The sequence below is a fragment of the Orbicella franksi genome, chromosome 12 (genome assembly GCF_964199315.1).
Source record: "Orbicella franksi chromosome 12, jaOrbFran1.1, whole genome shotgun sequence".
In the NCBI taxonomy this organism is placed as follows: domain Eukaryota; kingdom Metazoa; phylum Cnidaria; class Anthozoa; order Scleractinia; family Merulinidae; genus Orbicella; species Orbicella franksi.
The window spans coordinates 3,425,001-3,447,216 of NC_138156.1; the positions used below are offsets into that span (position 1 = coordinate 3,425,001).

Sequence of the window (22,216 nt, forward strand, 5' to 3'; positions counted from 1 at the left end):
TTCGGCGTCATCTTGTCGTTATTATCAAAAACAGATTAAAAAAGGTTCAGTTCAGCATCGCGACTAAAACACCACACGAGTACATACGAATAACATATGGATACATACGAGTAAATAGGAATGATATACGAACACATACGAGTAACATACGACTACATACGAGTAACACACGAGTAACATACGAGTAACATATAGACACATACGGTAACACACAGGTTTACATACGAATACATTGGTTACCGACGAATACATAGGAGCAACATACAATGGCAGGAGGGTTATAAACATGAAATGTACTATTTTTCTTTTCACATTTCATTTTTATACGTGCGCGGGTCATTTGTTGCACACACACGCGAGCGAGCGCAAGTGCCTCACGCGCGCGTAGCAAACACATGCGCGTGCACCTAAACAACCTAAGCCTCCTGAGCGCTGATTGTTTCCAGGCTTAATTGAACCGTTTTCTGACTTGCACTATGGAATGGTTTATTATTGAACATAACCAATAAATTTAATCAGGATTAAAATAGGTATGGATTTTAAATGTACTTATGACCTTGCATACGGCGGCTGCGCCCGCAGTACGAGCCACAGTCAAAACCGATCTGTCCTACCGAAACCGCATGATAATAGTCTTTTTCTTCGCAGCTAACAAAAATAAAGACAATAATGCTAAAGTTGATTTGGCCTCAATCTTCTCATAGTTAACTTGAGAATTCCGTGTCTAACTTGACTAAGAACAGCCTATTTTGTTGAGAATAACACAACTATTATCCTACCTGGGGACACTCGACGAACTACAAGCAAGTTGCCGGTGACGCGTTTTTGGCGCCAAATTAGAAGCTTGGAGACACAAAATGTTTCATATTTTTCACTTTTAGCAATCTGATATGGTTTTTGGAATCAGTAAATCCCTTTTCGTGAATATTTAATGCAATCTTCAGCGAGAAAAGTTTCCCGATTTCAATGCCTTTCCTGTTAACATATATTGATTTCAAGGCAAAAAAGTTTTACTCGCCTGCTGAATCCTGATTGGTCAATTCAAATTTCAGGCGTGCCAGCCGTATGCAAGGTTAAGAGAATAACCAAAATTTGCAAACTTGAAAGAAAGTTAGACTGTTTTACCTTACTTGAGGAAAGGGAGACGGGTTCAGTTCATTGAATGAAAAGTTCCCCCAGTAACAGCACGCCACACCCCCCGAAGCTTTTGCTATGTTAATAATTCGCGGAAAATAATTCTGTGAGGCATTTGCGCGAGCTAAATCTTGTGTGCAAACATCGTTATCTGCGTTTATCGAAGGCGTAACGTCGCATCATATCACACCGGTACTTAAGTTTGTGTGTGTGTGTGTGGCGCGCGTATGGCGTACGTATGCATGTGACACACGAGCATGTGTGTGGTACGCGCGCGTGTTTGGCACTTGTGCGTGGTCCTGTGTGTGTGCAAGGCATGAACCGCGTACATGTAAACATGACTGAAATGTAAAAAGAAAAATGGTACATTTCATGTTTTTTACCCTCCTGCCATCGTATGCTGCTCCTAGGTATTCGTATGTAACCTGTATGTTACCGTATGTGTCTTAATGTATCCGTATGTTACTCGTATGTATTCGTACGTTACTTATGTGTACTCGTGTGGTGTATTAGCTTAGGTGTTAACAAGAAAAATGGCAGAAACAATGTTAGCTAATTAATCACTTTTGTCCGAACAGAGTCCGCTTGTGTGTTTAAGTTTGGCCTTTTTTCTTTGATTAGCAACATCGCGTAAATCAAGCATTCCAGCTTTTAAGATTTTGAATTGTTCGTGCGTATTTGGTTGGTCTAGGTTGTGACTTTCTCGAAGGTGTTTTCCGACAGTTGATTAATTATGCTCATTAACGCGTTAAAACAGGTGTCGGCGTGCGTATTCGACATAATTTGAATCGAACAAGTAACATTTGAACTCATAGACCCTTTTCATAAATGGCTGCAATTATAAATTCTTTTGTAAGTATTAAAATTAGCCTGACTAAATTCCTTTTTGAGTAGATAATTCAAAAGAATTTTTACTCCCAAACGAGTTTAGTGAGGCTAATTTAAATGCATACAAAAGAATTTTAAATTGGCAGCCATTTATGAAAAGGGTCTATAAACAAGGTATTGCTGATTTACTAGAGATGGCCAGTTTCTTCTCCGTCACTCTAAGGTCTTGGATGAGTTTCCTGCTTGTGAATTATGATGATGGGTTACAGATCTTTATTTATCTTCGTGGAAAGGTCGCGTAAGTTTCTGCGTACAAAATCAGCCGAATTTTGGCCTTTAAAAGGCAAAATAAAGCAAATCGGTTTTTTTCCAGTACTCTCTGTTCGATCATGGACTTGACCGAGGGAACGATTGAATCTGCTGATGGTTGAATCAATGAGCTTCTCGGGATACTTCAGATTCAGGAACACTGTTTTAAGATTTCTGCATTCTTTAGAGAAAAGATCTGGAGTCGAAGACAATCGGTTAGCACGATTAAGCATTGTTAGCAAGAACGATTGTTTGTATCTGATATCGACGTGGCTCTGGCAATGTAAAAAAAGCCCCTTATTTGTCTTCTTTCTGTACACACTGGTTTCCAGATGGTGTCCCGTCTTGAAGTTTTCGATTCCAACGAAGGGTAATCGGTTATTTCAAGAGATTATCAAGGTAGGAGAGTGACTCCCCCATATAGGTCCTCTAACTAAGGTAATCCCTCTTAAGTTATTTTTAGACATGGTACCCAGTTCTTCCGAGGATGCTACTCGTGCGATGCCTGGACAGCCGAAGCGACTTTCTCGAAACTCGGCTGGCGGGAACGCCATTTTATATGTTTTGATTTCGTTTCATAGCAGAGATGTTTTCTGCACTCTCAGCCGTCTTTTTAATTGTTCGGCCGGGCTTTCGTTTGTTTTGTGCTTGTTTGGCTGTTCATTATTTGGCCGTTTATTCGGTTTTAGGGAGTTTAATTAAGCAAACTTTAACGGCAACGGCAGCTAATACAATGGCTGTGTAAACGTGCATTATAATTTTTTGTTCATTTCTATGCCGTTGTTTACAAAAGGTCACAAAACAATCGATGTTGCCTTTGGCGTTGTTGCCGTTGCTGCTTTAACTGCTTTTGCTACTTGGGCAGCGAGCGTCTTCCTGCACTTTCGACCATTTGTTTTTTCGGTTGCCAAGCTTGTGTTTGGGCGTTTGTTTGCCTTGCACTCGTTAGTCTACTCATTTCTCTGCCGTTCATTCAGTTGTTATTGTTTGTGCAGGGGACATCAGTCTCTTATTTAAACTCCTGTTAAAGCAGTTAAAGTTTCGAATGTTTAAAAAACATACCGAGAGCCGAAGCTCCTTTGCTTGCAATCATAATATCAAAGAAGATATCCCCACGGCGTTGGAGGTTTTCCTTTGCTTTGAAACGAAACGAAACGAAACGAAACATAAACAGATCCGCCACGAAAACATCCACGCAACGCGCGAGTAATATCCGCGGAAGAACTGGGTACAATGTCTAAAAATAACTTAAGAGGGATTACCTTAGTTAGAGGACCTACATGGGTGATTCACTCTCTTACCTTGATAATCTCTTGGTTATTTGTATTTGTATTCGTACGATAGGTAACCCTGCAAAGTTGTACATGCGAGACAGCACCTTCAGTGGGTTCATCGCAAAATCTTCGCACCGCTGTATTATGATACGTCTACGCCAGCTGATGGAAGATTCTTTAGAAAAACCAAGTTTTCCTCCGTTTGCTTACATTTCTGAGAGCTATACAGGCGAAGACCATTTTTACACAGCTGGGTTCCGCAGTTACTGAGAAAAAAACCGCGACATTCTGAGATGGCGGTATGGCAGCCCGAGGTTCTCTTACGAGGTAAATACAGTCTAACCTCTTTAATACGGACACCGAAGCGACATAGCGAAGTGTCCGTATAGGGGGATTAATGCTGACGTCATTGTTTACATTTTTGCTCATTTGCATACGGCTTTGCGTATAGAAGGAAACATGTCCAGGCAGCTAAAGAGCTAGTGAAACTTAATACATGGTGAAATTTTTAGCTCTTTGGGTAATATTCAAGGGGATATTGTCTTTCAAAACCTGCAAAATGTCTGGGTGGCAAAAGCGCTAATGAGCTTATACATTCTTTGTAAAATTTTGAGTTTTTAAACCCGTGTTGCAAAAAAAGTATTAAATACAGCAGGCTCATATTCTTTGGCAGAGTTAATCGTACTATGACCTTTCAATTTTCAGAAATGATTTATTTGTAGCTCCATCAGAAACTGAATTGCTTGTGCTAATGAGGCAAATATTGCAAACAAGGATTTCCCTATTAGAGAGGCGTCCGTATTGGAGGGGAAACTTTGATGCCGTCACTTGTAAGTCTCCACTGACAGTTTAACGTGTTTAGTAACTAAAATCAGGTCCAAAAGTGAGTGTCTTGACAATTTCTGAGTCTAAATGATTAAGTGTCAATGTTTGTGTAACCGACGACAGGAAATGGTACATACCGCAAACTATCGAGCCCTGGTCCCCGGAGTGTCCGTGATAAAGAGGTTAAATTTGTATGAATTTGTTCCCTAGGGCCGAGATTTAGTGTCCGTTGCCCGTTTTAGAGAGGATCCGTATTATGGAGTTTTTTTGGAGGAATGGATGAGAATTTTGTCGGTACATAGTAAACTGTCGGTATATTAGAGAGGTTTCCGTATTTTAAAAAGAGGTGTCCGTAAAGAGGTTCGACTGTAATTTGGCAATCAGCATCGGAGGATTTTCATGCTTCCAAAATACTCTTCCTGCCATGCAAAAAAGAAGAATGTTTGCCACGGTGACTGGGTACTTTTCCCTGCAGGTGCTTCCAAGAGATTCGCTCGTCATTGCAAGACAAAGTTTTGGATCCCATTTGGAATTAATAATTTCATATGGACACAAAGCTGGCGAACCAATAGCGTGACTTGCTCTAGTATGGCTCGGTCTCGATAGAAGTGACCAAAAGTTTTCAAGAACCCGCTTACTAAAGTTACAACGCAGCATGTTCGAAATATGTCTGCAATGAGACTGGCATAATGTTCGTCGGTGGTGCCAACTTTTTAAAACATTGTTCGGTTTGTGACGGCTCCTGCAGATAGAATACAAATTGATGGTGGTTAAAGATATCTCCAGTTATCGTTATTATGTGTGGTTACCTCCAGTGTAAAATAAATAAATAAATAAATAAATGAATAAATGAATAATCAATCAATCAATAAATCTCCCGCGTAAAATCAAACAATAAATACATAACGATTATTCATTTAGTTATCTTTGTAATATAGATAGGACCCTGCGCGCGCTCTGATTGGTCGAAAACCCATGTTTTATCAGAGTTTATAAAATAACTGAGATACTACGCACGCTCTGATTGGTCAATAAAGTTGCTAAACCTATGTTCTATTGTACCGGTAAACCACGGTTCCCGTTCTGTGGCAGCTCTTCGCGGGAACTAGAGAACTCGAGAACTCGGAACTCTAGCGATAACAAATGTAGTGAACAGTTTTGCCTTTCACTGGCTAAGATATCAATAACACGAATATCTTTTCATTCAACATAGAAATTTGCAAGGGAAAAAAGGACCAGAAGTTGGTCGTCATATAAAGCTTTATTTTACGCCGACTCCGGTTACGCTTGAGATTAAAATTTAGGAAGTTTTAAATTCTTTTTTCGGCGCTTTCCACGATCTGTGGAGGACGGAGTCAGCTGGGCTTGACTGATCAATTTGGGTTGTCAGAAAAGCTGGGAAAATATTTCTTTCTATCAGAAATTTTGAGTTTAAATCCAATGCATGCATGCTTAACACGATAAATGAATTTGGTTTCCATAAGCTTAGCTTTCAAGCAATAGTTTTCATTTAGCAAAACACAGAGAAACACGGACTTGATAGCCTTCAGCATAAGTAAATAAATTCTGAATAAATTTCGGAAGCAGCGTTTCTGTAACTAACCTTTATTCCATTATCACTTCGCCAAGCACATGAACTTTGGACTACTTGCAAACATTTCGTACAGCCTTTTACTTTCGTGATGACCGATTCCACCTACGAATCCCTGAATTTTCCTGTCAGGATACTTTTGAGTTGATTAATATTCTTTTTGCCTTTCACCGATAACCTTTGCCTTCCTTTCTTAAAACTTTCTTAGCGTGAAATGTTTTCGTCGTTTTGCTCTGCGGATTTCGTGTCCGGCGCGGAGTCTGTGCTTTCATTCTTTCAGTCGCTGTGATTAGTTTGTCGCGTCATCTCATGACTTTGATGAGAATAAGCAACTTGACCAGGAAAGTACAATAAATGTTCCTCTCATTGACAGGCTTTTTCCATAGTTATTTCATAAAAGCGATAGATCACTCTTTCTATGGGTTTACCGGCGCAATAAACCACTTGGGATGTTGGGAGAACACGAGAAAAGTTTGTAAATCACGAGCCGTTAGGCGAGTGATTTACAGGCTTTTCTCGTGTTCACCCAACATCCCGCCTGGTTTTTTGCGCCGGTAAACCCATAGAAAGAGTGGTCTATTGCTTAAATAAAATATAGAAAAAGCGTGTTTTATTGTTTTTCGCCACATTACTTCTATATCATAAAGCAAATGAAGAAGCCTAAGCCGTGTATTACACTAGGATGAAACACTCCGAACATTTGAGAATACTCGAGAAATATAGAAAGCACTCGCCTGCAGCTCGTGTTCTCAAATGCCCGTCGTGTTTTATCATAGTGTAATACACGGCTTAGGCTTCTTTCTTTGTTAAAAAACTGAAATGGTCATCCTGCATATGATATTTTTTATGAAATCTATAACAAAATTCTCGAACGTGATTGGCTATCAGCAGCCCGATTTATAATGGTAATAGGACTGAGTGGAGTCCAATTCGGTCTGTAATCATACGAGTGATTAACAAAATCGGACCACCGCGAAGCAGGAGTCCGATTTGTTAATCACGAGTATGATTACAGACTGAATTGGACGACACGATGTCCTGTTACCAATTAATCAAAACTATGACAAAATTCGAGAAACGAACAAACCATCGATTGATCGCTGAACGATTAAACGTCGTTATGAATGCTGAAAAACACAGCAGTTTACTCAACAAAGTGCACCGCAACAGCGCGCTCAAAATGACGTGGACTGTCCAATTACAAGCATGACGCGTATACACCGTCCAATAAATGCTCAAATCGGGCTGCTGCAGGGGCGGGGCAGAAGACTCCTGAAATTTTCGTATAGGCATCATCCAACAAAAAATGACGTCACATCCGGTTTAAACTACGCTTCGCGGCTCGTTTCACAAAGCGAGAAAATGGCGTTTCAATTACTCATGTTTTCCCTCTATTTGTAAACCATCAGTTTCGTTTCATTTTATATTGAGTATGGAAGGATGTTGCAGACACATTACTTCGACTTTTGAAGCAAAAATTTCGGGAAAAGAGAAAAGTTTATTCTTGTTTTGAAGCAAAATATCGGAGAGCCTTCCGTCATCGTCGGACCAATTTTACACATTTTCAAAACTGGTGTTGTTCCGACTTTTGGTTCTTGTTGTTCGTGATTTAGTGATAACAATAAGTGCAATAGCCTATAATGTTAACAACAACCTGGATGAAGTATTGCTGGCCATAGTTTGCACTGTGTACTACGGGAACAATTAACAGAAGCCGTTTAGCTCCGAAAGTCGCTGTCACCAGAGCTTTTGTTGCTCTTGGCTCACGTGTATTGGTAGAAGAGACAAGCTGGATCGCATGCTGAAGGTCAGTATCCCACATTCCTACATTTCTGGTTGAAGATTGTTGTTTTCAGTAAGATACAGTACATATGTATCGGTAGTTTGGGGTCATCAGTCTCTTTCTCTTCGGTGAGTGCTTTTAAAACGCCCAGTAAAAACTTGATTCACGGCATGGAAGCTTATGCCTCGCTGGATCGAAATTCGAGCAAGATTTTTAAGTTCTAGTCCTCTTTAAAAGTAATTAAATCAATTATTCAAATCCAAGCCATCAGAGGGAATCTGCCATTGAAGCTGCCCTAAGTTAAGGTCCTGTTTATGGACCTTCCCCTTTGAAAATCATGGGGGTGTTCTTTGAGGCAACACAGGTCCCATTTGTATGGTCTCGGGTACCCGGGATAACCCTCCCCCTGAGGCAACTTTATCAAGTGTTTGTATGAGAAAATGTAGCACCAGTAGGCCGAGTAAAAGTTGACCCTGCATGATTATTCGTAACTCTTATTGAATAATCAAATGTGCAACTATCCCTCTTTGTTTAAGTTTCCCTCACTCATTTGATCAGAGTGGGTTTTGCTGAGTTAATTTTCTCTTCTTTGATACAAATTGCTGCTTTAAATCTTAAATCTAGGCATTACGTGACACTCACCATGCTGAGAGTTGTTCCAGTTAGGTGAGCCAAAGTGTTTATGTATACTCAAAGAAAAGTTGTTGGTTACTTTAGCTGCCAAGGCGAGTCAACTTGCCCACCTGAATTGTCTCGCCCCCAAGTCTGGTTCGTCATCCTCATGTAAACGGTTGGTTGAATTTTGCAAAGAAATAAGTGAAAAGTTAGCTCCGCCAGGGTAACTCGGGGAAAGGGTTGTCTCTGGTACACAAGAGCTATTCTATTTTATTTCCATTTTCCCTCTTCCTCTTCCAACTGATTATGCAAAATATACTGTCCAAAATCTTTATGGGTACTGATGTTTGAGAGTGTCATCTTTATCACTACTGTGGAATGTACCTCACCATACGGCCACCCCTGTTAACACAGCCACCTAGTTATTATGGCCACTCTATTCTGGCTCAAACAAAAGCTCAGTCGGTCATTTTTTTATTTATTAATTATACAGTCAGATTTTTGTGACCTGTTGGTGACCAGATTAACAGAATTCTGGCACATTGTAGGAGTAATTTATATACAATTTACAGCAAGCAACAGGCATCATTTTGTTAGTGAAGTCCCATGCATATATGTAACTCTTGATTATTTTGAGATTTTATCTTTATTATGTCATCAAGGCAATAATATTTTGATTCCTGCTCCAGCGGTAGGGGGGGGGGGGGAACTCTCCTCTATGTGCTATATACAGCTGTGCAGCCCCAAAGGGTATGGTTATTCAGTCGTTTTGGTCATAAATACTCCAGGGTAAGGCTTTTGCCCTCTAGTCTTTAATTTGTTATGTTTTTTTAGAATAAGCTACCTCAATTTTCATCATTATTGATAAGACCATCGACTAAAGTCCTTCAAAACTTATGTTTAGGGCAACTGTAGCAGTCGCAACAGTCATAAATGGGGTAGGGAAAATCACAGATTTTGGTCATAAATAGGTTAAGAGTTTAACTTTTTTGAAGAGGTCTGCACTGACCCCCACTCAATTTTTCTGGGATGTACAAAACACATTTTCTTAGCAGTTACTACAGTCTTGCTTTAGTAAATCAAAATAGTACTTGCTGCCAGGTGCTTTATAAAAGTATAACCCCTCCAGAAGCCTTCACAAAGTACATGTAATATCAGGTGCTAACAATTTTTTTTTGCGGCTGATTAAAATTTGGTATTAAATTGTACTGAACTGGTGCAGATTTAATATACATTATATTTTGTCACACTTAGTTCACTTATTTTAAGACTACTCAGCAGCAACTAGTACCTCTCGTATGACCATGCAGTAACAGTATATTCCAAACAAAAAAAAAAGTACATGTATATGTATTACTATCCTGCCTGGAAGAGTGTGTAGAGAGAGCACACAGTGCAGTGCCCTACTGTATGTCTTTTGTTAGGTATAATAATCTTAAATTTAGAAGACTCATATTGATCTTAGAATTCACAAAAAAGTTGATTTCTTGACAACTCTCCTTTAGCTGTGTCACTTCATAATAAATTAGCAGTTTGGTATGTTGTAGCATAGAACTTTAATTAATTAAGTTATCGCACCGGTATCACAGAGGTAATGGGTTAGAATCCAGTTCACACCTAATTTTTTTTTTCAGACTATAATTTCACCTTTGCTTAAGTTGTGTATAGTACATTGCAATGATCAATCATGTCTTTATAAGTTGATCAATGTATATATGTCCCACTGACTTATACTTCAACATTTTATCTTAAAGTTTGTTTATTTGTTTTATTGTGTGGTTCTAGAAAATGTCCATACCCACCCCAAGGAGATTACTGGAAATTCCAGGGATGGGGAGGGTCTCAAAAGCCAAACTTTTTAAAGAAAACTATTTATAAAAATTGGAATTTTCATAGGGATGGGATGGGGAGATCTCTGTTTAATAAATACATAAATAATATGTACAGACCCATTATCTGATGTGAAGACTGTGCAACATATCCTGGCCAACGAATTGCCAAGGTGTAGCATCCTTGTTATCAATTTCAAGTACCAAATTAAAGAAGATCAGCATGTTAGATGGGAGAGGGGAATTTTTCAAAATATCATAGACTAAAAATATATATATTTTCCAAACTCAGTCATGTTAGTAGTGTTAGTGTCTATTTATTTATTTATTTATTTATTTATTTATTTATTTATTTATTTATTAATGAATACCTGTGAAGAGAAAGTCATACATTCTTGCAAATATTCTGGGAGCTGTCTCCCACATACCGGTTAGATCATCCAGTCCCCCAGGAAAGTTATGAAATTTATTCTCCAAGTAAACTACTGAACCATGGGCTCCAGTGGGGACAGTGCTATTACGATGCAATTTGCAGATGTGCTACATAATATGAGCGTAACAGTTTTGTTACCATGGCAACAGACTGCATTTCAGACCTTCCCTGATATTCTAGGCTTTTCTGGTCACCTCATGTCCTTGATTAATGTTTTTCAAGCTGAAAATCACTGCATTATTGAAATTGGGTTAGAGGGGACTGGAAAAGATTGAGTTGCCAATAGGGAACATTTTTTTATAGCTATATTAGTGTGTTGCTTGTAGAACTATAAGGTTACCAAGTTTCAATGATCTCTGCTGTATATATGGTCTGCACTTGATGTAATATTGGGTTTGGTGTATGACATCATCAGTCCTCTCATTTGCATATATTTTACACATTTTGAACTTAAATATCTCCAGAATTAATGCAAATATTTGTTAAGGTAAACAGCATTTGTAATCTATAGCGGAATTCTATTTGATACTCCTAAAACTTCTGAATCAAGGGATAAACATTTGATGAAGTAGCATGCCAAATCATTGAGTTGAATTTATGCTGCTGACATTAACATGTACTGTAAGGTGTTGAAGAGAATTTTGGAGGGGAATTTGGTGTGTTTACTGAATTGCCAGAGGTTGGTTGGCTGGTTTTGTTATTGCTTTGTCATTATCTTCCATGTATTTTTTTTAAAAGCAGAGTGCTTGGTGGCAAAAGCAAAACTGGTAATATTCTCACTTACCTGTGTTTCTAAAGTCATGTTTTTAGGTTTTTGGGGTCAATCTATTAGTAGTTGTACTGTCTTAAATTACAATAGAAAAGATGTGATATTAATTATGTAAGTTATACTTTGGTATCGTTTATACCAAAATTATAGTAAGTTTCTGGTTCAACGTTTGCCTCTGCATTAATTTGATTAAACTACTGTAGTTTATTTTTTAACGGAATTTAATTCTGTCAAAAGGGAGGTGGGAATCTGAGAACAATAGTGAACTAGACCAACAAATATCCAGAAATCTACCACCATTGCTTTCATGGCTGAGTGGAGATGAATCTAAGTCAGACCAAAATTAGAAAAAAATTACTGATTTATTGGAGGCTTGAAATGGGATCCTGGCTATGGGAGAGTAGGAATCAGGGCTGAGGGGGGTGGGTGGTGTGCTTGTGAATTTAAGAACCTCTCTGAAAGTGAAAACAAACTGTAGGTTTGAAAAGTTTAAAGCGGAGGTAAAAATTATACTTTAATATATCTTGTTTATTAAGGTGGTAATGAGCATAATACCCACTTAGGGTGAGTCATTGAAACAATGACATAATTTATGTTTGTCTTTTCTTAGGTGGTTACCTCCTGGCATATACACCCCACACAGGCATACAATGTTATGATTTAGATGATGCAACCTACTTTCCCATGTTTAACATACACGTAAGAGTATTGATCAGTGGACCAGTGTACAAGTGTGATTTCTCTACTGATAATGAGAATTGTAATAAAGATACAAAGCCACTCTGGTGTGATTTATTTAATTATTCCTTAACAGTAAAGTGAACCAGTTAAACCAAAGGTTGCACTCTGTAAGATCAGGTGTACAAAAATTAAATAGAAAATTTCACTACATCAATTTTATTAATAAAGTATACTTCTCTGCAAAATATAGCTGGTATGTTGTTGTACTGGTAAGAATATAATTTGGAAATTTTTTATGGGAAATGTTTCCATTTAAAAATGTAGCTCAGATGCCACAACTATAGTTCTCCTTTCTGTGGTGTTTTCTTTTGTGGTAAATTGTGAAAACAAATTATGTTGACCTACATGTAAGTTAAAAAAATATACAAGTAGTAGCTCTTCTGAAAAAAAAAGTTAATTTGTTGTTGTTTCTTCCTGTTCATTTTTTCCTTGAACATTTTTATTTTCCTAATAAGTAGTTTAGCTAGCCATAAAAATGTTTTGTTGTCTCTGAGACCATTTTCAAGATAAAAAAGTGATTTGTATATAAAATTTGAATTTTTTGGGGTGGCGGTGGGGACCTTTTCAGAATTTCCCTACAAAGGTCACAAGGTACAAGGGAAGAGGCAAAAATAGAATTTTAAGTGTTAAAACATATGTTTTCATCATCAGTTTGGGCCTCTCTGTGAAGCTGCGTAGTATACTTGAGGATCATGTTATACCCATTTTAATTCAAAATACAAATGGAAACTTGCATTGACAATCACTTAATCTCTTGGCACCGTTTTGTTTTTTAATAATTGCCTTTTTTCACAAAACAATAATTTGAACATCTTTGTTTCACAAGCTAGGAGGGGGGGGGGGGGGAAGGGGTATTCTACAAAGTTTTAAATGGAAAGGCCTTATCTCAAGGTCCATTACCCCTTACCCTTTTGTATACATTTGTACCATTTTGATAGAAATGGCACCTCTTTTGTCGACCTTACATTGCAAAAGGGTAAATGTACCCCTTTAACAAACCTATTTAAGAATACTGCATCCCTTTTCTATTCCCTTGGAAAGAAGTTAATAAATAATATTACAGAATCTCTTCATTCTGGCTGAGGAGAGTAAATGAGAGCTTTTCAACAACATTTTAGAACCAGAAGAATGGAATCCCTAAATGACAGATTTTCCTACCCTTTCATACACCTCAACTTGTGAAATCCCTATCATTAATTTTATACCTGACGCCTGAAAAAGGTACTCATCGTGAGCTGAGCCTCCCCATATAGGTCATTACAGAGAGCCTTCCTACATACACAAGTCAGGAACTCTTGACAAGTACTGTAAGTAGATGCTGGCTTTAAGACTGGTCTGAGCCAGCTTCTTCAGTTTTTTAGCACAAACTTGTTGCTCTCCGTCAATTTCTAGTACAAAACCTTTTCTTTGCTGATCTGGTCCAAGTTCACAGACACTAGCATCACTCTCACGACGCTGACTCTATCACTGTCACTCACAGTCTGATTCTTCAGTTTCACTGCACCATGCTTCTTCATCACTCATCATTGTTACACATGAGTTCATTAGCTTGTAAAATTCACCAGCCTGGCACTGTCACTGTTGCTATTGCCTGTTCCCAGACTTCCTTTTATGGCTAGGTGTAGGGGCATGAAATTTCACTACTGTTTACGAACAATTTGTTTAGATGGCATATTGAAAGTGATGAATTACTGAAAATTGTCAGAATTGCTAGTGTTCTCTCATTTCCTTAGGGATTGAAATATCTTGATGTAAGATTACAAAGAGAAAGCACACTGAAATATAATGCACAATTTTTTAGTAACCTTTCAAAATGGGTTGCCAATATGACAGGGATTAATAGATGAGGAACTTGGTCTGCAAACAGGGCAAATGAGAGGGTTTGAAGAAATTAAAGGTGCATGCTTGACCTCAGTGGGGGGGGGGGGGGGTATTGGAACTTAGCGCTGCTGACGTCAAACACTGTTGAAACGGAAAAATAAATTTGATTATAAATGAGAAAAAACCACGACATGTCCAAATTACTTAATCGCCGTTAAAACTAATCCTCTTGCTTTTTTTTTTTAAGGGGTTCACGGCCTGCCTGTAACGAAGCGTTTATCAATTAAGGGATTGGTTAGGGAAAACATATCTTGTTTAAGGTTCTTAACCAATCGTAACATATTTTATGGCATCAGTTTGAGTCATGAGCAAACACACGAGTTTGTGTTAGTGTCGATCGGCAAGAAAGTTCTGCAAAGCGCGTTATGTGTGTGGGTCTATTCTTGCAGTGATACGATTAACAGCACTCAAGTACTCTCGAGTGTTTGGCAACAGTAAATTTTAAAAAAGGCGGTTCTGTTAATAAGGTTCCCCCATGTCTAGAAACCTGTCATTGTGCATTTTTCTTAGTGTGATGCCTACCTAAGAGAATAGGATATTTGAATTGAGTGCAACTTACCTAGAATTCATTATTTCCACACAAACGATGACTCCTGTGGAATTCAGCGAGGAAGAAATGGCGACATTTCGTAAAAAACACGCCTTCAAAACAGCGTGTTTTTGAATAAATAATTACCCTGTCCTTCAAACAAACTGATATGACGAGGAAGAAGACAAAATTTTGTTTATCGTGGCCAAATAAAACGTTAAAAATATCCGGCCGATTGCAAAATATTACCATTTTACTTACTGAGAGAACGATTATGCCATGTTCAAATTTGATTTTGCCGCTCAGCTCTTTTTTTTACCGGATGTGACGTCATTTTTTGTTGGATGATTCAGATACACAAAAAGTGCCAGGCGTCGCAGAGTGTTCTCCCCCGCCCCTGGGCTGCTGATAGCCAATCATATTCGAGAATTTTGTTATAGTTTTGATTAGAGCATTTATTGGACAGTGTATACGCGTCATGCTTGTAATTAGACAGTACGCGCCATTTTGCGCACGCTGTTGTGTGTCGTGAGGAGAACATTGTCGCCAATACTGACTAAAGAAAGCCTGTGCAGTCGACGTGTAAATCACCGAAGAAAGAAAGTTAATCCTTATTCTTAAGGTGTTTTCTCAAGTTGTTTTTAGATCACTTACGGCCTCAGCAATCCCAGAAGATTCAAGAAGTTACCAGGCACTGGATTGACTTTTGCAGAGTTTATTTATTATTTTACCTACGTTTGTAAAGTGTATGCCAACCACCTGGCCAATGTCTATACAGCTTTCACTTTCTATTCACCTTTCTTTCAAATAGCCCTTAACTTCGGTTACATATGTTATTATTTTAACTTAATGGGTACATAGCGTTTTGCTTAATTCTGGGTTTGTAACAGTAAGTTGTTAACTTTTAATGTATGTAGTTAAACCTACTGATCGTAACTATTCTTTTTGGCCTGACGCACTTGACACATGAAAAAGTGCATCAACTATCTATCGATCCACTGTTCGGCGCCAATCAGTTTATAAACCATTTCTTTGCTTCGTATTCTTCACTGAACAGCGGAATACTGATGTTAGCCATTAAATCGTATGACCGGTCGACTAGAGTATACCCCATCATCTGCATCACCTGTTTACAGTAATGCTCAATGATGTCAATAACACACGGATCCACCTTCCACCGCCAGCGATTAACAGCCACTGAAGCGTCATCCACTGTGAAAAACGCTGCATGACCCTCTATCTTCATCTTCTCTCGGGGCTGCTCCGGGTGCGTTGATTTGTTGAGCCATGTTTTCACGCTGTCCAGCACAGGTAACCCAGCAAAGTTGTACAGGCGAGACAGCACCTTCAGTGGGTTCATTGCGAAATCTTCGTACCGCTGTATCATGATACGTCTGCGCCTGCTGATGGGAAGGTTCTTTAGAAAAACCAAGTTTTCCTCCGTTTCCTTACATTTCTGATAGCTATAGCGGCGAAGACCATTTTTACTCAGCTGGCTTCCGCGGTTACTGAAGAAACCGAAACTCTGAGATGACGGGATGACAGCCCGAGGGTCTCTTACGAGGAAAATAATTTGGCAATCAGCATCCGAAGACTTGCACGCTTCCAAAATATTCTTAATATTGTTTCCTGCGATGCGACTCATGAGAATTTTTGCCACGGTGACAGGGTACTTGTCCCTGCAGGTACTTTCGAGAGATTCGCTCGTCATCGGAGGACAAAGTTTTGGATCCCATTTGGAATCGTTCATTTCATATGGACACAAAGGCGGCGAGCCAATAGCGTGGCTTGCCCGAGGATGGCTCGGGTCTCGATAGAAGTGATCAAAGTCTTCAAGAACCGGCTTACTAAACTTACAACGCAGCACGTTTAATAAGATGTCTGCCATGAGGCTTCCATAATGTGAGTTGCTGGTGCCAAGTTTTTTAAAAATTCTCTCCACGGTTTGTAACGGCTCGTGCAGGTAGAATACAGATGGATGGTGGTTAAATATATCTCCAGTTATCGTAGAGCCAGATCTACCATGAGCAATTACCAAAATGTTTCTTCTACGCTGCTTTGAGTTGAATTTTTCCGTTTGGAAATCTCTCCGCCCTTGGCTGAAATCTACTCTTTCCTGGCCACGGTCTATTTGTTGGGGATATTGATAACTAAAATTCTCGCGGTGTTTTGCGTCTTCTGCGTTCATATATGTAAGGCAGGCAAAGAAAAATGCAGCGGGAAGAAGCACAATAAGAATTCGTAATAAAGTCTTTCGTCGCCTGTTGGAGCACAGCGCCATCTTATAGGTGGAAAGACGAACTCAAACGAAATTCGGAACTAGCCACGAAATGTAGAACTTGAAGTATTATCAGCCTATTGTTTAACATTGTAAACGGAAACGCGGTTTTGCTATGATACATCACGTAACGCAATTATGTGGACAAATGATAAAAAATACTTGTCAAAGAGAAAGTAAATATCGTAGACAAAATGTTCATGTAAATGTAGGGAGAGTTAATGGGATCTTGGACTTTTCAGGAAAGGTCAAAGCTTCTTTTGGTCCTTCATTTCCTTTGTAAGGCTAACGCTGTGCGACCAAATACCTGGGATTTTTTCTAGTTCTTTATTTACCTTTAAGCAAGAGATTATCAAGGTAAACTTACCTTGCTAATCTTACCTTTAAGTTAGTTGTCTAACTTTCACAACTCTAATATCAGCGTGGCCTGGAGCAAGACTTGGATTGGCACACTGAACTCCCAATAGCTAGTTAGTATTCTTTTATTGTTGGTAAATGACTTTTCGGTGATCGATTATCTGATGCATTTGTACCCTTGAGCGGAAGTACTACCTTGGTCTAAAAAAACTTTTGGGGGAGACTTGCTCAACGAGCAACTTAGTGTCGGTATTCAGCCAACAACAAAGTTTAACTAGTAAAGCAACTTAAGGGGCGTAATGTGCATTTTCCATGGAATACGCATAGTTGAGAAAGTTGAGCGAGAACCAAAGGCACGAGCTGGTAACAGGGTCTTGAGGCATACACCTCGAGCTTCCCGCAAGAATGGTCAGTATCCGTTTGGACATCCCGAGATTTCCTCTCAGCGAGGTCACACCGACATCGACGAGTACTCTGGGTTGATCAAATGCACAGTGCTACTACCGGAAAAACTCTACCACCCCTTCTTACCACTCCGTCAGCATGGCAAACTGACTTTTCCACTCTGTGCCACTTGTGTCGAGGAGGAGATCACAGAAACCATGCTAGATCCAGATGGATCCATGGAACTTCCAGAAACATCCGACGGTCCCTTCCGAGATTGCGTCAAGGCATGGTTGAAAATCAAGGAAGAGGCCAGCGGCCGGCCTCTTAGTTGCTGATGATGAATCGAGACGTCAAAAACATCTTCTCGATTATGAAGCCCGAGGAAGGATTTGCTTGGACCCGGCTACCAAGATTATTAGTCTGAACCCTGAACCCTGATCTCCGTGCCTTGGCCAAGATGATGCTAAACGCTATTTGGGAAAAGTTTGGTCAGCGTTCCAACGTGACTCGCGTTAAGGAATTCGCCAACCCTATCGACTTTAACAAGTTCTACGAGAGCGACCGAATTGACATTCGGTAATTCAGCGCTTTAACCAAGAATAGGGTAGGAATCCAGTACAAGCATCAGAGAGAGGACGATCCTGTCTAGCCTAATTTAACATCTTCGTCACTTGTTTCACCACTTGTTGGGTCCGTCTCCGCCTGTACGAGACTCTCGATCTCCTGCAAGAGCGCATGGTCTAGTTTGATACGGACAGCGTCGTTTTCATCCATTGCCTTGAGCTGCCAGATCCTCTCTTAAGCGACTATCTGGGGGATTTCAAGGATGAATTGTGAAGTGGCTATTACATCGTCGCATTCTCGTCCGGAGGTCTGACGAATTACGGGTAAGTAACCAAAAACGGTAAAGAGGTGTGCAAAGTCGGTGGCATCTCATTAAACAGCGGAGGGGAGTGGCTACTCAACTACCAAGTGCTACTCCAAAATGTTTTCGACGACATTCAAGAACCGTTGCAGACTTAGAGTCGTAAAACCGATGTCAAGAAAACCTTTCACATCGTCAGGGACGCCAAACGCTATGCTCTCGAGACAAGACCACAGACTAAAATATGCCAAATGGTCTTCAATAAACGTATGGTGGACCCTGAGACCTGCAAGACCTACCCGTACGAGTACTTTCGTTGCACGCCCGATGACAAAGACATGGCAAAACTGTTACTTGATTTGCAACTACTTTTTGGAGACGTAGGGTGCTGGTCACCAGGACTGCAGCAAACGTCCCGTCATGTACATCTAGGAAAAACGCTTTAAATTTTACCTTGTTGTTTAAAAAAGATCTTTCTTGTGTGACTTATTGCGTGACGTTTCTGGCGTGTCAATCCTGCAGTCCCATGACAACCACCATCGCCCGTCCATCAATCATCACGTGACGTGACGACGTCATCGTTTATTCTGATTAGGTCTCAACATCAGATCGAGGTTTTCCTACCTAAAGAGGCCAATAAGACTACTGAAAAATACGATGAGCAGCACACCTATAAGTCACATGGCAGCTCAGCTAAACAATTTGTCTCATACTGTAAATTCTCTAATTGCTCCTGGGACAAAGCAAGCGCTCCGATAACCCTTGCACTCAGAGGACAGGAAACTGTTAAGTGTCATAGAGCAGAACAACGCAATCCTAGTCGTGTTGAGTACAAAGCTAAACAAACGAGAAACACCAGTCGGCAGTGGCCGTCCTGAATGATTCTTTCAGTGGAAATACAGGAAACGTGGGTGGAATGACAAATGATATGCAACGATTACATGATATAATAGAGAAAATAAGCTGTAATTTAACGGTCAGAATACAGAACCTAGCCTCAACGAGACCACGAGATAACTACAAAGCTAATGCATAGCCGCGTTTTCAGAGGCTAACAATAGGGACCCACCAAAGCTCTTGAAGAAAATTCGTCGTGTGGAGAACAGTGTCGCCAACACTGACTAACGCAAGCCTGTGCAGTCGACGTCTAGATCACCGAAGAAAGAAAGTTAATCCTTATTCTTAAGGTGTTTTCTCAAGTTGTTTTTAGATCACTTACGGCTTCAACAATCCCAGAAGATTCAAGAAGTTACCAGGCACTGGATTGACTTTTGCAGAGTTTATTTATTATTTTACCTACGTTTGTAAAGTGTATGCCAACCACCTGGCCAATGTCTATACAGCTTTCACTTTCTATTCACCTTTCTTTCAAATAGCCCTTAACTTCGGTTACATATGTTATTATTTTAACTTAATGGGTACATAGCATTTTGCTTAATTCTGGGTTTGTAACAGTAAGTTGTTAACTTTTAATGTATGTAGTTAAACCTACTGATCGTAACTATTCTTTTTGGCCTGACGCACTTGACGCATGAAAAAGTGCATCAACTATCTATCGATCCACTGTTCGGCGCCAATCAGTTTATAAACCATTTCTTTGCTTCGTATTCTTCACTGAACAGCGGAATACTGATGTTAGCCATTAAATCGTATGACCGGTCGACTAGAGTATACCCCATCATCTGCATCACCTGTTTACAGTAATGCTCAATGATGTCAATAACACACGGATCCACCTTCCACCGCCAGCGATTAACAGCCACTGAAGCGTCATCCACTGTGAAAAACGCTGCATGACCCTCTATCTTCATCTTCTGTCGGGTCTGTTCCGGGTGCGTTGATTTGTTGAGCCATGTTTTCACGCTGTCCAGCACAGGTAACCCAGCAAAGTTGTACAGGCGAGAAGGCACCTTCAGTGGGTTCATTGCGAAATCTTCGTACCGCTGTATCATGATACGTCTGCGCCAGCTGATGGGAAGGTTCTTTAGAAAAACCAAGTTTTCCTCCGTTTGCGTACATTTCTGATAGCTATAGAGGCGAAGACCATTTTTACTCAGCTGGCTTCCGCGGTAACTGAAGAAACCGACACTCTGAGATGACGGGATGACAGCCCGAGGGTCTCTTACGAGGAAAATAATTTGGCAATCAGCATCCGAAGACTTGCACGCTTCCAAAATATTCTTAATGTTGTTTTCTGCTATGCGACTCATGAGAATTTTTGCCACGGTGACAGGGTACTTGTCCCTGCAGGTGCTTCCAAGAGATTCGCTCGTCATCGGAGGACAAAGTTTTGGATCCCATTTGGAATCGTTCATTTCATATGGACACAAAGGCGGCGAGCCAATAGCGTGGCTTGCCCGAGGATGGCTCGGGTCTCGATAGAAGTGATCAAAGTCTTCAAGAACCGGCTTACTAAACTTACAACGCAACACGTTTAATAAGATGTCTGCCATGAGGCTTCCATAATGTGAGTTGCTGGTGCCAAGTTTTTTAAAAACTCTTTCCACGGTTTGTAACGGCTCGAACAGGTAGAATACAGATGGATGGTGGTTAAATATATCTCCAGTTATGGTAGAGCCAGATCTACCATGAGTAATTACCAAAATGTTTCTTCTACGCTGCTTTGAGTTGAAGGTTGCAGTTTGGAAATCTCTCCGCCCTTGGAGATCTACACTTTCTTGGGCATGGTCCATTCGTTGGGATTATTGACAGAAATTCTCGCTGCGTTTTGCGTCTTCTGCGTTCATATATGTAAGGCAGGCAAAGAAAAATGCAGCGGGAATAAGCACAATAAGAATTCGTAATAAAGTCTTTCGTCGCCTGTTTGAGCACAGCGCCATCTTATAGGTGGAAAGACGAACTCAAACGAAATTCGGAACTAGCCACGAAATGTAGAACTTGAAGTATTATCAGCCTATTGTTTAACATTGTAAAGCGAAACGCGGTTTTGCTATGATACATCACGTAACGCAATTATGTGGACAAATGATAAAAAATACTTGTCAAAGAGAAAGTAAATATCGTAGACAAAATGTTCATGTAAATGTAGGGAGAGTTAATGGGATCTTGGACTTTTCAGGAAAGGTCAAAGCTTCTTTTGGTCCTTCATTTCCTTTGTAAGGCTAACGCTGTGCGACCAAATACCTGGGATTTTTTCTAGTTCTTTATTTACCTTTAAGCAAGAGATTATCAAGGTAAACTTACCTTGATAATCTTACCTTTAAGTTAGTTGTCTAACTTTCACAACTCTAATATCAGCGTGGCCTGGAGCAAGACTTGGATTGGCACACTAAACTCCCAATAGCTAGTTAGTATTCTTTTATTGTTGGTAAATGACTTTTCGGTGATCGATTATCTGATGCATTTGTACCCTTGAGCGGAAGTACTACCTTGGTCTAAAAAAACTTTTGGGGGAGACTTGCTCAACGAGCGACTTAGTGTCGGTATTCAGCCAACAACAAAGTTTAACTAGTAAAGCAACTTAAGGGGCGTAATGTGCATTTTCCATGGAATACGCATAGTTGAGAAAGTTGAGCGAGAGCCAAAGGCACGAGCTGGTAACAGGGTCTTGAGGCATACACCTCGACCTTCCCGCAGGAAATGCCATTTCGCTAACAGGGGGCATACACCTCGAGCTCCTCCTTAGGAAATGCCATTTCGCTAATAGGGTTTGGGAGGATACCCCTTGAGCTTCCCCCCAGGGAATTGCAATTTCGCACGTCTTTCAGGGAACAGTGTTATAACTGGATCGAAACTGGCGCTGAGTACTTGGTGACTTGTTATTTTTA

The 22,216-nt window shown here is 40.0% G+C and overlaps 1 protein-coding gene and 2 pseudogenes across 1 annotated transcript; all 3 read right to left on the bottom strand.

Annotated features, from left to right (window-relative positions):
* Positions 1-5,166, bottom strand: part of LOC145463775 (carbohydrate sulfotransferase 4-like) — a 5,838-nt pseudogene extending 672 nt beyond the window's left edge.
* A 10,277-nt stretch (positions 5,167-15,443) lies between these two features.
* On the bottom strand, positions 15,444-16,862 carry LOC145464085 (carbohydrate sulfotransferase 4-like). Its single transcript, XM_081447901.1, has one exon. It carries the CDS (start codon positions 16,820-16,822, stop codon positions 15,554-15,556), a length of 1,269 nt encoding a protein of 422 aa, XP_081304027.1. The 5' UTR covers positions 16,823-16,862; the 3' UTR covers positions 15,444-15,553.
* A 2,654-nt stretch (positions 16,863-19,516) lies between these two features.
* LOC145463400 (carbohydrate sulfotransferase 4-like) lies at positions 19,517-21,298 on the bottom strand (annotated as a pseudogene).
* Between the last annotated feature and the right edge of the window lie 918 nt (positions 21,299-22,216).

Excerpts from the sequence above, each read along its gene's own strand:
- LOC145464085 (XM_081447901.1), bottom strand. The coding sequence starts at position 16,822 with ATGGCGCTGTGCTCCAACAGGCGACGAAAGACTTTATTACGAATTCTT.